Source organism: Mobula birostris, chromosome 28 (genome assembly GCF_030028105.1).
Source record: "Mobula birostris isolate sMobBir1 chromosome 28, sMobBir1.hap1, whole genome shotgun sequence".
Classification (NCBI taxonomy): Eukaryota; Metazoa; Chordata; class Chondrichthyes; order Myliobatiformes; family Myliobatidae; genus Mobula; species Mobula birostris.
This window is the reverse complement of record NC_092397.1, coordinates 28,847,347-28,862,518: the sequence shown is the minus strand read 5'-3', so window position 1 is coordinate 28,862,518 and position 15,172 is coordinate 28,847,347. Positions and strand designations below refer to the sequence as shown.

The window sequence follows — 15,172 nt, the reverse complement described above, 5'->3', positions numbered from 1 at the left end:
CCTGTATTAGTGCTCCTAAGGGTGCTGCCATTTACTGTGGAGTTTCTGACGACATTTAACCTGTAAAACTCCTCACACTTGTCCAGATTAAAATCCATTTCCCCCATTTCTCCATCCATGATTCCAATTGATCTATATCCACTTCTGTCCATTTGACAACCTTCCTCGCCACCCACAACTGCACCAATATTCATGTCATCAGCGATCTGATCAGCCCATGTGTGTTTTAATCTGATCAAACAAAGGTCCCATCACTGATCACTGTGGACACACTGGTTACATATCTACAGTCAAAATCATTCTCAATTCCATCAGTTCAAATGTTGCTACACAATACACACCATTCAAACCCTCCCACACCGAGACTCGAGGAAAGTTACACATTTATCACAAGACCAGAGTTGGATTCAATGGTCTGGGCTTGTTACTCTGGATGCCCTGCTCCAAAGTCCATTCAGATTAGTACAAGGTAACCAGATACATCATCCCTGATATACCGATGTACAGCATTGTGTCACAAACAGGAGAAAATCTACAGTTGCTGGAAATCCAAGCCACACACACAAATGCTGAACAAACTCAGCGGGTCAGGCAGCATCTATAGAAAAAAAACACAGCCACTGTTTTGGGACAAAACCCTTCGGCAGGACTTAGGAGAAAATCTGAGGAGTAGATTTAAAAGGTGGGGAAGGGGAGAGAGAAAATAAGGTGAGTGTGAAACGTGTAGGGGGCTGGAAAGTTGATTAGTGAAAGAGACAGGAGGCCATGGAAGAAAGAAAAGGGGGGAGGAGCACCAGAGGGAGATGGTGGGTGGGCAAGATGATGGGAAATGGTGAAGGGGGGGGGGTGGGAGGCATTACCAGAAATGCGAGAGTTCGATGTTCATGCCGTCAGGTTGGAAGCCACCCAGAAGGTGTTGTACCTCCAACAAATGTGTGGCCACATCGCATTGTGTGATATTGTTTAAAAAGCTAAAAAGAATTCAATTGTGAGGATGAATCTGAAAGAAGTTTCTACATTTACATTGCATGAGAGACTGGGAGACACAGTGCCAAGTACCAACTCCCACACTGTACCGGAAACTGACAGGTACAGAATGAACCTCACACTGTACCGGAAACTGACAGGTAGAGAATGAACCCCACACTCTCACACTGTACCAGAGACTGACGGGTACAGAATGAACCCCACACTCTCACACTGTACCAGAGACTGACGGTGACAGAATGAACCCCACACTCTCACACTGTACCAGAGACTGACGGGTACAGAATGAACCCCACACTCTCACACTGTACCAGAGACTGACGGGTACAGAATTAACCCCACACTCTCACACTGTACCAGAGACTGACGGGTACAGAATGAACCCCACACTCTCACACTGTACCAGAGACTGACGGGTACAGAATGAACCCCACACTCCCACACTGTACCAGAGACTGACGGGTACAGAATGAACCCCACACTCTCATACTGTACCAGAGACTGACGGGTACAGAATGAACCCCACACTCTCATACTGTACCAGAGACTGACGGGTACAGAATGAACCCCACACTCTCACACTGTACCAGAGACTGACGGGTACAGAATGAACCCCACACTCTCACACTGTACCAGAGACTGACGGGTACAGAATGAACCCCACACTCTCACACTGTACCAGAGACTGACGGGTACAGAATGAACCCCACACTCTCACACTGTACCAGAGACTGACAGGTACAGAATGAACCCTGTACGTAATGTACAGACATTACGTACTTTAACAAACCCGAACAACGCTCCTCCCCACCTCAAGACAGCACCACTTTGATCAATTTACACTACAATGGACTGTCTTGAGACTCGTTCAAATTCTCTGCAACACACATCAAAGTTGCTGGTGAACGCAGCAGGCCAGGCAGCATCTCTGGGAAAGAGGTACAGTCGACGTTTTGGGCCGAGACCCTTCGTCAGGACTAACTGCTAATTCTCTTCTCTTTTTACAATTCTGTACAGCAGTTTAGTTCTTGTGTGCACTGTATCGTGGATACTATGTGTTTATGATGCTGCTGCAGTAAATTTATCTTTCACCTGGTCCATTTGACCTTCGGTCTCCTGCTGTCCTGTTTCATTACATAAACGTTTCATATTATCAACTGTGTGTTTTTCTTATTCCATCTGCTTTTCTAGCAGATACGACGGGCCGAATGACCGAATACTGCCGCTGTAGTTGGTCCATTTTGTATTTTAGATTTCCTTCCTGCGGAATTATCCGCAGCGCAACTCACCATATCGGTGACAGTTCCCTGTCCACGGTGTTACCCAAAACGAACACTGGGTAGTGCAGAACGAGTTCTGATTGGTTGAACGAATTCCTTTAGCTATCCAATCAAATTATCCTACTGCATGAACGTTACTTCAAATAGCCATTGAGAAACCTAGGCATCCCATCCCTCATTAGCATACACCTCTGGGCGCTGCCTAAATTAATTCGTGCTCTGGGCCCGTTTTGCTCATTTGTGGGTCTGAAGCGGTCAGCTGAAATGCCTGAGACAGCGAAACCCGCTCCGAAGAAGGGCGCCAAGAAAACTTTGCCCAAACCAGCAGGTAAGGCAGGGAAGAAACGCAAGAGGCTGAGGAAGGAGAGTTACTCCATCTACATCTACAAAGTGATGAAGCAGGTTCACCCCGATACTGGCATCTCCTCCAAGGCCATGAGCATCATGAACTCATTCGTCAACGACATCTTCGAGCGCATCGGGGGCGAGGCTTCCCGCCTGGCCCATTACAACAAGCGGTCAACCATCACCTCACGGGAGATCCAGACCGCCGTGCGCCTGCTGCTGCCCGGGGAGCTGGCCAAGCACGCCGTTTCCGAAGGGACAAAGGCGGTGACCAAGTACACCAGCTCCAAGTAAAGCTCCCCAGTGAGATGATCGAAAACACAACGGCTCTTTTAAGAGCCACTCACGATTTCACTGAGAGAGTTGTACTGGCATCGTGGTGACTTTACAGGAGCTAAAGAGCGGTTGGAATATCCGCTTTATCTTCCCCCTATAATCCTGGTGTTTAACATTCCTCCCACTCCCGTTGCTGTTTTAGCTGTGGGTTCAGGAGTTTATTAGTTGGAGTTAGGTAACTTCTCTGAATCTCATTTTAATTCGAGGCCGGAACGACTTCACGGTTCTTTCATACAACAGTTTTTTTTTTAAAAATTGCAGACTAGCCGCTGGTCACAGTTTGAGAAGAGCCGTTTGTCCATAACCTGCTAACGTTTACACAATGGCCGGCACCGGGCAGAAGCTGAGTGTCAGATTTACTCGGTTCTTTTACGAGTTGAAAGAAATTTGAGTGCCCAGACACTCCATTATCAACTACACTTACATTAAATGTGCCCGGTTTCAGTAACAGGGGGAAATACGAAGACCCAGTCCTCAAACAGATCAGCAATGATTTAATTTCAGATTACATTTGAACAATGAGTTTTTTTGGCGGGCTTTTTCCAATTTTCAGAGTACTTTGGGGAGGAGATGGTTACACTCCGCGCTTCTGCCTTTACGGGCTCTTGATTGGTGATTAAGGCAGTTCGTCGATTGGGCCATTTCTTTTCACCAATGAAAACAAGCAGCATTAAACCAATCACAAGCATTAGTTTGCATTCTCAAAGAAGGTATAAAAAGGCGAGCTGGGGTGGGGTGAACATTCCATCACTGTCGTTGGAGCGGTTACTGTGACTTTGAAAATGTCTGGACGTGGAAAAAGCGGCGCCGGCAAAGTTCGGTCCAAGGCCAAATCTCGCTCATCTCGGGCTGGACTGCAGTTCCCGGTCGGCCGGGTTCATCGACTCTTAAGAAAGGGCAACTATGCTGAGCGGGTGGGTGCCGGAGCCCCTGTTTATCTGGCTGCTGTGCTCGAGTATCTGACAGCCGAAATCCTCGAATTGGCCGGTAATGCAGCCCGGGACAATAAGAAGACCCGCATCATCCCCCGACACCTGCAGCTGGCCGTCCGCAACGACGAGGAGCTGAACAAGCTGCTGGGAGGGGTGACTATCGCTCAGGGCGGTGTGTTACCCAATATCCAGGCTGTGCTGTTGCCCAAGAAAACCGGCGGTGCCAGTAAGTGAGGCGACGTAAGCTGGACCTATTTATCCAAAGGCTCTTTTCAGAGCCACTCACAGTGTCTGTGGAAGGGCTGAACAGCGGGTGATTGCCGTTCGTAGTAACTCGGCTGTGTATCTGACACGGCCCCGATCGGAGGCATCCCTGGTAACGTTTTCTCTCCTTCCGTCGTGTTTCTTCCGCGAATTAAACCGGTATAAGTCTGCACAGTACGCGGTCCGCTTCGCCCTGACTCACTTCCCCTCTCTGCTGGCTGAATGGAGCTCTCTCCCCTTGCGGGGTGGGGAAATGAACTTTCAGAGTCAGCCCCCGGAGGGTGAATTTAATCTCCAATCATTGAACGATTCTGGTCTTCATGACCTGAAACCGCGTTGTCTGGGTTTCACATTGCGGGTTGACCCTGGACCGTTCCGCTGATCGCTTCATGAGCAATTCCCACCGCTTCACAGAACAATATTGATTTGCAGCTTTACATTTATCTACAAAAGTACATTTACCATATGCAACTGACAGTATTTACTGAAAATCTCGTCCGCCTGGATCTCTGAAATATAAATGAACATTTGCAAAGAAAGGGTCAGTTTGGTCAGATCTCCCGAGACGCGGCTCCCTCTGTGAGGCGGTGGGTCGCTCTGATACAGACTTTTGTTTGTGCCAGGAAGAAAAGGGAGGGGGTGGGTGGATCGACAAGGAGGTTCAGTTCTGTCCTGTCTCTAGTAGGAACTTCTAAATACTGATTGATAAAACTGGACGCACAGAATAAATTCTGCGCCACCAACCCTTTTGCAGTGCGGCGGTCCCAGTATACATGATGCGGCAACCCCCAGGGATGTCTTCTCTAAGTACCACTGAGATGTTCTCTCTGGTCAAACACATCTCCGCCTTCTCTTCTCTCCCCTCCACTCCATCGTACCTGTAGCATTTGTACTGTGAAACTGAGCTGCCGGTCCTGCCCCTCCGACAACCATTTTTGTGTTGGGGATATAATATCCCAGTCTCCTGCACGGATCCATGCCCAGAGGCCATCTGCTGTTCAAAGAACAAAGGACAGTACAGGAGTGGCCCTTTGGCCCTTCTCTACATATTCTTGTGACTGTCTAAGATTTCCTTAAATACTCCTGTGCTCTCTGCCTCTGCCACCACCCCTGGCAGTGCATTCCATGTCTCCATCAATCTGTTGTCTTCACTTTCTTCCTCTGAGCTTAAATACATGCCTTCTGTGAAAAATATTACTGGCTGTCTACACCAACCATGACCACAAAATTCCACAGGTATCTATCAAATCTCTCCTGAGCCGACGCCACTCCAGAAGCAAAAAGTTTCAGCATGTCGAGCCTCTCCTCAGCGCACACCTCCTCCAGACATCCTGCTCCAAACCCTCCACATGCTTCCTATATTGAGGTGATCAGAACTGAACACGATACTCTCAATGTGGCCTAACCAGCATTTTATAAACCTGTAACATCATGTCCTGGGGCTTGAACTCAGTGCCTTGCCTGATGAAGGTAAACATACCATACACCAACTTTACCTCCCTGTCAACCTGTGCTCCCAGTTTTAGGGAGCCAATATCTCTGAACTTCGACATCCTTCTCTTTGTCAATACTGTTAATGTTCCTGCCATTAACTGTGTACACACCCTTGATGTTGGATCTCCCAAAGTGCAGCCCTAGGTCTCCTTTTCACCACAACGAATGTATGGAATGCAATGGGATTATCTTCAATCCTACTTGCCGGAGATTTTTCATCAGTGTTTCCAGCTCTCCGAATGTTCTTGAGTTCCCCTATTTTTTAAATATAGTCCTCAAACACCCTGTTTGATTCTAGCTTCCTAAGCCTTACTTATGCTTCTTCCTCCTCCTCGATTAAATTAACTTCCTGTCTCATCATCCAAGGTTCCTGAACCTTGCCATCCTTGACCCTCCCTCTTACTGGAAAAAACTGGCCCTGAAACACTGCACTGGTCTTTAAACAAACTCCAGGTCAGATGTGGATTTGCCTCAAAATCCATCGTTACATATTGCTGTGCCTGGCATCTAACTCAGCTTCAATCTCTCCATTCAGTGACTGGTGTTCTGTTTCACATCCCCCTGTCAATCTCGTTTCAACCCTCATAGGGAGCAGCAATGAACCTCATGATCCTGACTGCCCTCCAGTGAAACTGCAAACCATCCCTCTTGTAAATGTCACCACAACACCAGAAGAGGTTCCAATGTTCCGTAATCCTGAAACCCTGTCCCTGTATCAGCTCCTTAGCCACACATTCATCAGCTCTCACTTTCTGTTTGTATCCCTACCACCACAGGGCACTAGGAGTAAACTGGAGATTACAACATTTCAGGTTCTGCTCCATAACTTCTTCCCTAACTCCCTGTGGGACATCATCCCTTTTCTACCTGTCCATTGGTACCGATGTGAATCACCATCTCTGGCTGAATGAACACCATCCCCCTGTTCTGTATCTGCTCCGAGATGTCCCTGACTCTCAGAGTATTTACAACTTTTAAAACCAACAAAAAAAGTCATGAAGAGAGGGAAAAGTTGGAATACAAAGGTAAGCTAGCCACTGGTATTAAAGAGGATACCAAAAGTTTCTTCAGATATACAAAGTGTAAAAGAGAGGCAAAAGTAGATATTGGTTCATTGGAAGATGTTACTGGAGAGGTAGTAATGGGGTACAGGAAAATGGCAGACAAACTGAATAAGTATTGTGCATCAGTCTTCACTGGGGACGATATTAGCAGTCTGCTGGAAATTCAAGAGAATCAGGGGGCAGAAATGAGTGATTTTGCCTTTACTAGGGAGATGGTCCTTGAGAAACTGAAAGGTCTGAAGGTAGAGAATTCACTTGGACCAGATTATCTACACCAGTTCTATGAAAGATGTGGCTGAAGAGATTGTGGCAGTTTTAGTAATAATCTTCCCATAATCTCTGGATTCTGGTGTGGTTCCACAGAACAGGAAAATTGCAAAGGTCATCCACTCTTAAAGAAGAGAGGAAAGCAGAAGAAAGCAAATCATAGGCCAGCTAGTCTGATCTCAATGGTTGGGAAGATGATGGAGTCAATTGTCAAGGATGTATTTTCGGGTACTTGGCAACACATGAAAAAATAGGCCAAAGTCAGCATGGTTTCCTTTAATCAGTCCTCACCGAAGACTTGTGTATCTGCAACACTTCTTCCCAACTCTTGTACTCAGTGACATGAATGATGAAAGCCAGCAGATCAAACCCCATCTTCACCACCGTATCTAGCTGAGACGTCACTTTCAGTGAATTACACATTCACATGGACATTATTTATATAAATTGCAAACAACAAAGGTCCTGTCACCCAGTGGCACACCACTAGACAGACAGCTCCAGTCTGAGACACAACCCTCAACCATCAGCCTCTGCCTCCTGTCACGGAGGCAATTATGGAATCGATCAACCATCTCCCCAGATTCCAGTTTCTAGATCTAACCTTCCAGACTATAGTCAAAGGCCTGGCTAATGTCCATATAGACAACATCCACAGCCCTAACCTCATCTACGTTCTTGTGAAACCCCTCAAAGGGCTGCAAGAAATTACCAGACATAATTTTCCTTGCACAAAACTGTGCTGACTGTCTTGAATCAAACCAAATTTTGGTGGATCCTGTTCATCAGAAACTCTTCCAACAAATTACAGACTGATGGGCCTGTAGTTTCCACTACCCTTTTTGAACAATGGCACCGCATAAACCATCAGTCCTGAAGTCACAGGAGCAGGATTAGGCCTTTTGGCCCATTCAGTCTGTTCTGCCATTCCATCATATATCCCTCTCAACCCCATTCTCCTGCCTTCTACCCATAAACTTTGATACCCTTAATAATAATTAAAAATCTACTAACCTCTGCTTTAAATAAACCCACTGACTGCCTTTATGGCTGCCTGTGGAAATGAAATCCATTGATTCATCACCTTCTGACTAAAGAAATTACTCATCTCTATTCTAGAGGGGCATCTTTTTATTGATGGTGTGGTTTGGTTCTAGATTCCTCCATTATTGGAAACATCCTCTCACATCAATGCTATCTAGGCCGTTCAATATTCAATGTGTTTCTATAAGATTCTCCCTCATTCTTCTAGACTCCAGTGAGTACAGGCCCAGATTATCAAATGATTATTATATCCTAACTCTTTCAGTCCTGGGATCATTCTCGTGAATTTCCACTACAGCCTCTGCAATGCCAGCACGTCCTTTCTTAGAAAAGTTACCCAACCCTGCTCATGATACTCCAAATAAGGTCTGACCAAAGCCTCAGCATTAGATCCTTGTTTTTATTTTCTAGTTCTCTTGAAATGCATGCAAGTATTACATTTGCCTTCCTCACTACCAACTCAATGTGTACATTAACCTTTAGGGAATCGTACACTAAGACCCTTCACACAACTGATTTCTGTTCTCTCCCTGATTAGAAAGAGCCTAGGCTGTTATTCCTCCTACCAGAGTACATGACCACACACTTCCTTACGCTGTATTTTATCTGGCACTTCCTTGTCCATTCTCTAAATCTGTCAAATGCTACTGCAGACTCCCTGCTTCCTCAACACTGCCTGTCTCTTCATATCATCCACAGTCTTGGCCTCAAAACTATCAATTCCACATTAGTCACCCTGTCCAATCATGTGCAACCTCAACTGGTGCCTGAGATGAAGCAAAATAATCTCTCCCCTGGCCTCCACAGTGTATTCTCCAGCTTCCCACAAAGTACGAGAATGTACCTGATAAGGCCCTGGAGATTTAACAACCTTAAAGAATTTTTGCAATGGTGAAATAACTGTCAGAAATATTCGTGGATAGCCTCTCCTATTTCATTTGCCTCCACACACAGATGGCCATGTTCACCTCCAAGGAGAACGATTCTGTGTCTAACTTACCTTGCCCTATGAATATACCAAGAGAATCTCTTGGATTTTGCTCACTTTGCCTTCTGACTCATGATATCCTCCTTTTACCCTCCTAACTTTTATTAGAGATCCTATCTCTAATAATATTCTCAAATAATTTCCCGAGCATTTATCCAAGTCTCACCAGTCTATAATTTGTCTCTATTGCCTGAGGAACAACATGCCCTGGAATATCAGCATTCCCTTCTCTGATCTCACTATCCTCCATGACCACACTGATGAATACTGATGAGAAGTACTGGTTTAGTCCCTCGCACACTTCAGACATAAACTCTCTCCTCTGTGCTTGTGTTGTCGTACCCTCTCCGCAGTGCCCCTTCTCACCAAAGTTATTTCTTCTTCCCGTTTCACACTTCTGATTCTCTCTCTAACTTCTCTCTTACTTGTTTCATGTTGCCAGAGGCCTTCTCCAATTTCTACTTCTGAAATATTCCTTATTCTTCATTTTCTTTCAGTCTGAATTCATAACATCTCTCACTATGCCCCTCTGCCAGACCTTACCATCCTTGTGTTTCCTCCTCATAGAAACAGTTCTGTCTGAATTCTGACCCGATTGCTTTTAAACATCATTTACATGTTCAATGTAGACAGTTGCAATTAACTGTACCCCAAATGACCACATTACCACCGGGTCCAGTCTTGTCCTTATTTACCGTTCCCAAAATGAAACTTCTATCAATGGCCAGGCTCATTTCCCAATACAATGTTTTCTCTGACCCCCTTCCCAGGTTAGACTATCCACTTCTATGTTAAGTAACATCCCAGTATTCTTCTAACATATTTGGTGATATCTAAGCCCCTGACTCTAAGGGAGTCCCAGTCAACATTGGGGAAATTTATCACCCACTGCAACTACCCTGTTGCTTTTACATCTTTCATTACCTGCTACATTTCTGTTCCTTTATCTCCTGCTGGCATTTGGGAGGCCTGTGGTATAATCCCATCAGTGAATGCACCTCTCTTATCCTGAGCTCCATCCACATTGTCTCACTGGATGAACCCTCCAGTGTGTCCTCTCTTAATCCCTCACCCACAATTCCATATAAAGGCTGATCTGCCATCAGCCTTCCTTGTATGTCAATCTTACTTCCCTGATTTTACAAACATTTACCTTCCTTCTGTTTGAATCTTTTCAGTTACCCCGTCTCCCTATTCATCTCAGTTAGGGAATTCCAGTGTTTGTTATACAGTGTTTTTTTTAAATCATTTGTGGCCTTGTAGAACAGTGCAGGCATGGTTTCCTGTAGTCCACAGTTTTGAGTGCCACAGTCCCACACAGTTATCAGATTATGTAAAGGGAGAGGGAGTTTGATGAAGTGAACCTGGGCAGTTGGCACATTTTGCATGTCACAATTCCCAAGGAAACTTTCGATTGCCCGTAATTTGGAAGGTGGCAAGATCCAATAAAAAGAAGTTAGATTTAAACAGAGCGGTCATTGTATGAGTGGGACAGAATTGGAGTGAGGAGTTGAGGTTTCGTCTCTTCTGAGAGATGTAGGCCGTAGGTAGATATATTTTGATTTAATCTTTATTTCTTTTGTATTACACATTTAGAGCAGAGGGGATGCCAGACAAGATACTTGTCTTGGTGGAAGGAGACAGAGGGTGGTTATGGCAGCTTGTTATTCAGGTTGGAGGCCTCTGACCAGTGACAGTCACAGGGATCGGTGCTCATACTGTCATTTGTCATCGATGGTAACAATTTCTCTGACATTGTACTTAATGTGATTAGTGAGTTTGCGGATGACAGCAATGTTGGTGGTAGAGTGGACAGGGAAGATTCTTTGAGAGTACAATGGGATCGAGATTAACTGGGGAAGTCGGCCAAAGAATGGCAGAAGGATATTGACGTGGACAAGTGTGAGGTGTTGCATTACGAGAGGTTCAACTAGGGAAGGATCTGCACAGTAAATTCTTGTCCCTTGGAGAGTAAGTATTACAGAACAGAGGGTCCATGAAATACAGAAACATCATTCACTGAAAGTGACAACACAGGTAGTCAGGATGGTGAAGGTGGTGTTTGGCCTATTTGTGTTCATTAATCAGGGAACCGAGTAGAGAATTTGGGATGCTGTATGACAACTGTAAAAGTCAAAGTGAGACCACACTGTATTTTGCACAGTTCTGATCATCCAGTTGCAGGAAGGATGTCATGAAGCTGGAAAGTGTGGAGGGAAGTTTGATGAGGATGTTACTGACACTGGAGGACCTTAATTATCAGCAGAAACTTGGACAGACTGGGACTCTCTTTCTCTCTCCTGAGAGAGTAAGGAGCCGTCTGGTGACTGTCCTTTGTGTCAGGGTAGGGAAGCCTAAATTTACAGGGTAATTGTTTAAGGTGAAGGGCAAACATTTAAAAGCTACCTTACGAGTTGGGGATGTTGCATCTTTGATTAAGGAGACCAACACTGCAGTAATAAGAGGGTAAACATGAGGAATTCTGCAGATGCTGGAAATCCAAGCAACACACATCAAGGTTGCTGTACCTCTTCCTAGAGATGCTACCTGGCCTGCTGCATTCACCAGCAACTTTGATGTGTGTTGCAGTAATAAGAGGGGTTTTGATGAGGTCTTGTAAGTATAGGTTTTAAATAAAATGATGAATGATGATTTTGATGGGATTATACCGCCGGCCTCCCAATCCGCTCAGATATTGTGCAGCAGACATATTAGTAAATCACACAGAGGGGTAATGGGAACAAGCTTACAGCAGTTGGGCATTTCAACTTCCTCAGATTACCTTGTATGAAAAGTTTCAGTCTCCAGGAGAAATTTGGCAGACACAGGATCGGTTCATCCCTCAGCAGAAACAGTATTTGAAAGGGAGGATGAGGCAACCATCGCTAACAACAGAAGACAAAGGCAGCATAAAAGAACATGAGAGGGCAAAGAATATCACCAAAATTACTGGGAAGCTAAAGGATAATGAAACTTAAAAAAAGAAAAGAGCACAACTAAAATAGCAAGATGCAGAAGTCAGATGAATTATGAAAGTAACTGGCCAATAATAGAAACAAGATACAAAAAGATTTATTTTCAGATATATGAAGAGTAAAAGAGGCAAGAATGGACAAGGTTTAGGTTTCCTATTCTCATCTTCGGACTCACACCCCCTCCCTGATCCTCTTTTTACACTGTTTATTATTTATTTCTTATTTTAACTTTTTTAGAAATTGCTCTGTACTGCTGTAGCAAAACAACAAAGTTAATGACATATGTCCGTGATAATGAACTTGATTTTGATACTAATCACCTTCACTGATCAATGCCAGTGCACAAAAGGTTTATTAATGAGTTGGAATAACTTCCCTCAACTTTACTTGGTAGGTTGTCGCTGATTACAGGGTGATCGTGCTCATTTAGGGAAGAGGGCCAAGTGTGGCAAATGCATTTCAATACAGATAAGTGTGAGGCGGTGCATATTGGAAAGTCAAACCAGTGTAGAACTTACACTATGAATGATCGGTCATTGGGGACTGGAATGGGCCGGAGAGATTTAGCGGTAAAGTGCACACAGTTCATTGAAAGTTGTGTCACTGGTAGACAGGGTGGTGAAGAACGGGGTTTCACATGCTGGCGTTCATTAGTCAGGGGATAGAATATATCAGTTGCGACATTATGTTACAGTTGTGGAAGTGACTGGCGGCCACACTTGCCGTATTGTGTGCAGCTCTTATCACTGTTCTAGGAAACGGGGTTAAACTGGGGAGAGTGTAGAAAAGATTTCCAAGGATGTTTCCCGGACCCGAGGTTCTCAGTTACACAGAGAGTTTGGCCAGACAATGTCCTTTGTCCTTTAATCCTTGGAATCAGAATTAGATTTATCACCGTGTTATATGACGAGGAACCTGTCGTTTTATTCTGACAGCAGTACAGGCCTCTGAAGGTGCAGAGGTGAACAATGTGTCAGTATAATGCCAAGAGATTCTGGGAATCGCGACAACGCGGACAAAATGCTGGAGGAACCCAGCAAGTCAGGCAGCATCTCCCATCAGAGTCCTGATGAAGGGTCTCGACCCGAAATGTCGATGTTTATTCTCACCATTGATGCTGCCTGACTTGCTGATTCGGAGAGTGTTTTAAAGCGGCGGGCGGCTTAGACGAGTATCACTGTGTTTGTGGGTCCGAACACATCGCCGGATTTCCCAGCGCCTCCTGTACAAAATGAAAAGATTTCTCTGTTACGGGATGGCCCCACTCCCCAGCTCAGTCCCGAAGCAGGAATTAACCACAAAGTTTTAGTTCGTTTCAAAATTTCAGCCGAAAACCAGAGAACAGGTCAACAATATGGAGAGAGATCGCGGGCAGTGCAGTAATGAAACGGGTTAAAATAGAAAGTGCTGCCTTTAATCCCGATTAAACTCTCTTTCCAGCGAACTTTCGGGCCTCAGTGACGGGCAGGGACCAGTCCGAGTCTCCGGAATGTCCGATTTCAATTGGAATCGGAGAAATTTTGAAGAGAGAGAAACACAGAAAAATGAAGTCTCCGGGAACTGACAGGAGGATGTCTCCGCCCCGTCCGCTCGCTGCCTTTAAATTGCTCTGTGCCGCCGCCTTTCGCTTTAGTTCTCATTCAGTCAGATTGTGAGAAGGATTTTCCAGAGTCGCCGACATGGCCGAGACAGCACCCGCCGAAACGGCTCCTCCAGCCGCACCCGCCGCCGCAAAGAAGAGTCCCAAGAAGAAGGCGGCCGCCCGGAGCAAACCAGCCGGTCCCAAGCTGGGCGAACAAATCGATAAGATTGTGGCGGATTGTCGCGATAGGAAGGGGATGTCCGCTATGGCCATCATGAAGGCTCTGACCAGCAGCGGTGTCGATGTGGGGAAACGTCGCGCCCAGATCAGGATGTGCATCAGGAAGAGAGTGGAAAGCGGCTCCTTGGTTCAGACCAAGGGCGCAGGTCTTTCAGGATCCTTTAAATCCGGTCAAGGAAAAAGTGCCGTGAAAGCGGTGAAGAAAGCGAACAAGCCATCGGTAAAGAAATCTGCCATCAAGAAATCTCCCAGCAAGAAATCTGGCGCCAAGAACCCAGCGGCTAAGAAAGCGGCAGCGAAGAAACCAGCGGTTAAAAAGGCGGCAGCTAAGAAACCAGCGGCTAAAAAGGCGGCAGCTAAGAAACCAGCGGCTAAAAAACCGGCTGCTAAGAAACCAGCGGCTAAAAAACCGGCAGCTAAGAAACCAGCGGCGCCGAAGCCAAAGAGCCCCAAGAAACTCGCAGCCCCGAAGAAGAAGGCGGCCAAGAAGACAGCAGTCAAAAAGTGAATTGAGATATACCGTTTGTAAGTGTTTGAACCCAACGGCTCTTCTCAGAGCCACCCACATCTCAGAAAAGAGCTGATCGTGAATATTGTGATTCCCGCTGTGGGTCAGTCTGAGTTTTGCGGGGTAACTTCTCGCATAAAACCCGATATTCCCGGTACCACTCTGACATTCAGTGCGGCCGTGGCGTCCCAGATTTGAAGTGAAACACTGCGTTTCACTCGGGCTGTGTGTGTGAGAGAGAGTGAGACCGGTGGGGTAGTCTGCAGGCCCAGTTCCTTCTCCCGCTCCAGGACAGCGTGACTGAGATTCCGCGCCTCGCATCCCAAGGCCCGATTCAGCTGAGTTGATTGGGAACTGCTGAAACCTATGTGAGAGGGGAGGGGGAGTCTTGAGAGAGGGATCTGTCTCTGGGGATGAACTGTAGGGGGAAGATGTATGATAAACTACCCGGTGACTTTGCAGGCTGACCTTCAATCAGGTATGAGCCACAAAACTACATAAGTTTATTCACACATAAGCACTACTGCCTGGGGTCACCGCTCACGGAAATCCCTCTCTCTACCCATCGGGACCGCATGCTCCCACTCCAAGGACAGCCGGGCATGTCCAAAGCAAACAAAACAGAACAGCCGCAGCAGCTGTACATGGCATGTTAGTGGGAGAAGTGAAGGGCCAGGTGAGACCCTGACGGGGAGGGAGCGCGTTCATCTCCTGTCCCTCGCTGAATCAACCAGACGGCAGAGAACAGCTGATGATCGCGGTCAATCAGTGCAAAAACCGAACAACCTCATCAGGAGGGCAGATCGTCACTACGATAATACACAGATCAGCAAGCGACAGCCCTTTCCTTTGCTGTGGTAGTGGCT

At 46.1% G+C, this 15,172-nt stretch overlaps 3 protein-coding genes across 3 annotated transcripts in view; all 3 read left to right on the top strand.

Annotated features, from left to right (window-relative positions):
- The first annotated feature begins 2,531 nt into the window (after positions 1-2,531).
- Positions 2,532-2,906, top strand: LOC140189286 (histone H2B 1/2-like). Its single transcript, XM_072245985.1, has one exon. The coding sequence runs from the start codon at positions 2,532-2,534 to the stop codon at positions 2,904-2,906; it is 375 nt and encodes a 124-aa protein (XP_072102086.1).
- Positions 2,907-3,730: 824 nt separating this feature from the next.
- LOC140188831 (uncharacterized) overlaps positions 3,731-15,172 on the top strand; it is a 184,644-nt gene continuing 173,202 nt past the window's right edge. The window contains exons 1-2 of the mRNA XM_072245485.1: positions 3,731-4,110; positions 6,772-6,776. Coding sequence (XP_072101586.1) covers positions 3,731-4,110; positions 6,772-6,776 — 385 coding nt within the window. The remainder of the gene's footprint in view (positions 4,111-6,771; positions 6,777-15,172) is intronic.
- Positions 13,631-14,335, top strand: LOC140188945 (histone H1-like). The gene has a single exon (XM_072245599.1). It carries the CDS (start codon positions 13,656-13,658, stop codon positions 14,304-14,306), a length of 651 nt encoding a protein of 216 aa, XP_072101700.1. The 5' UTR covers positions 13,631-13,655; the 3' UTR covers positions 14,307-14,335.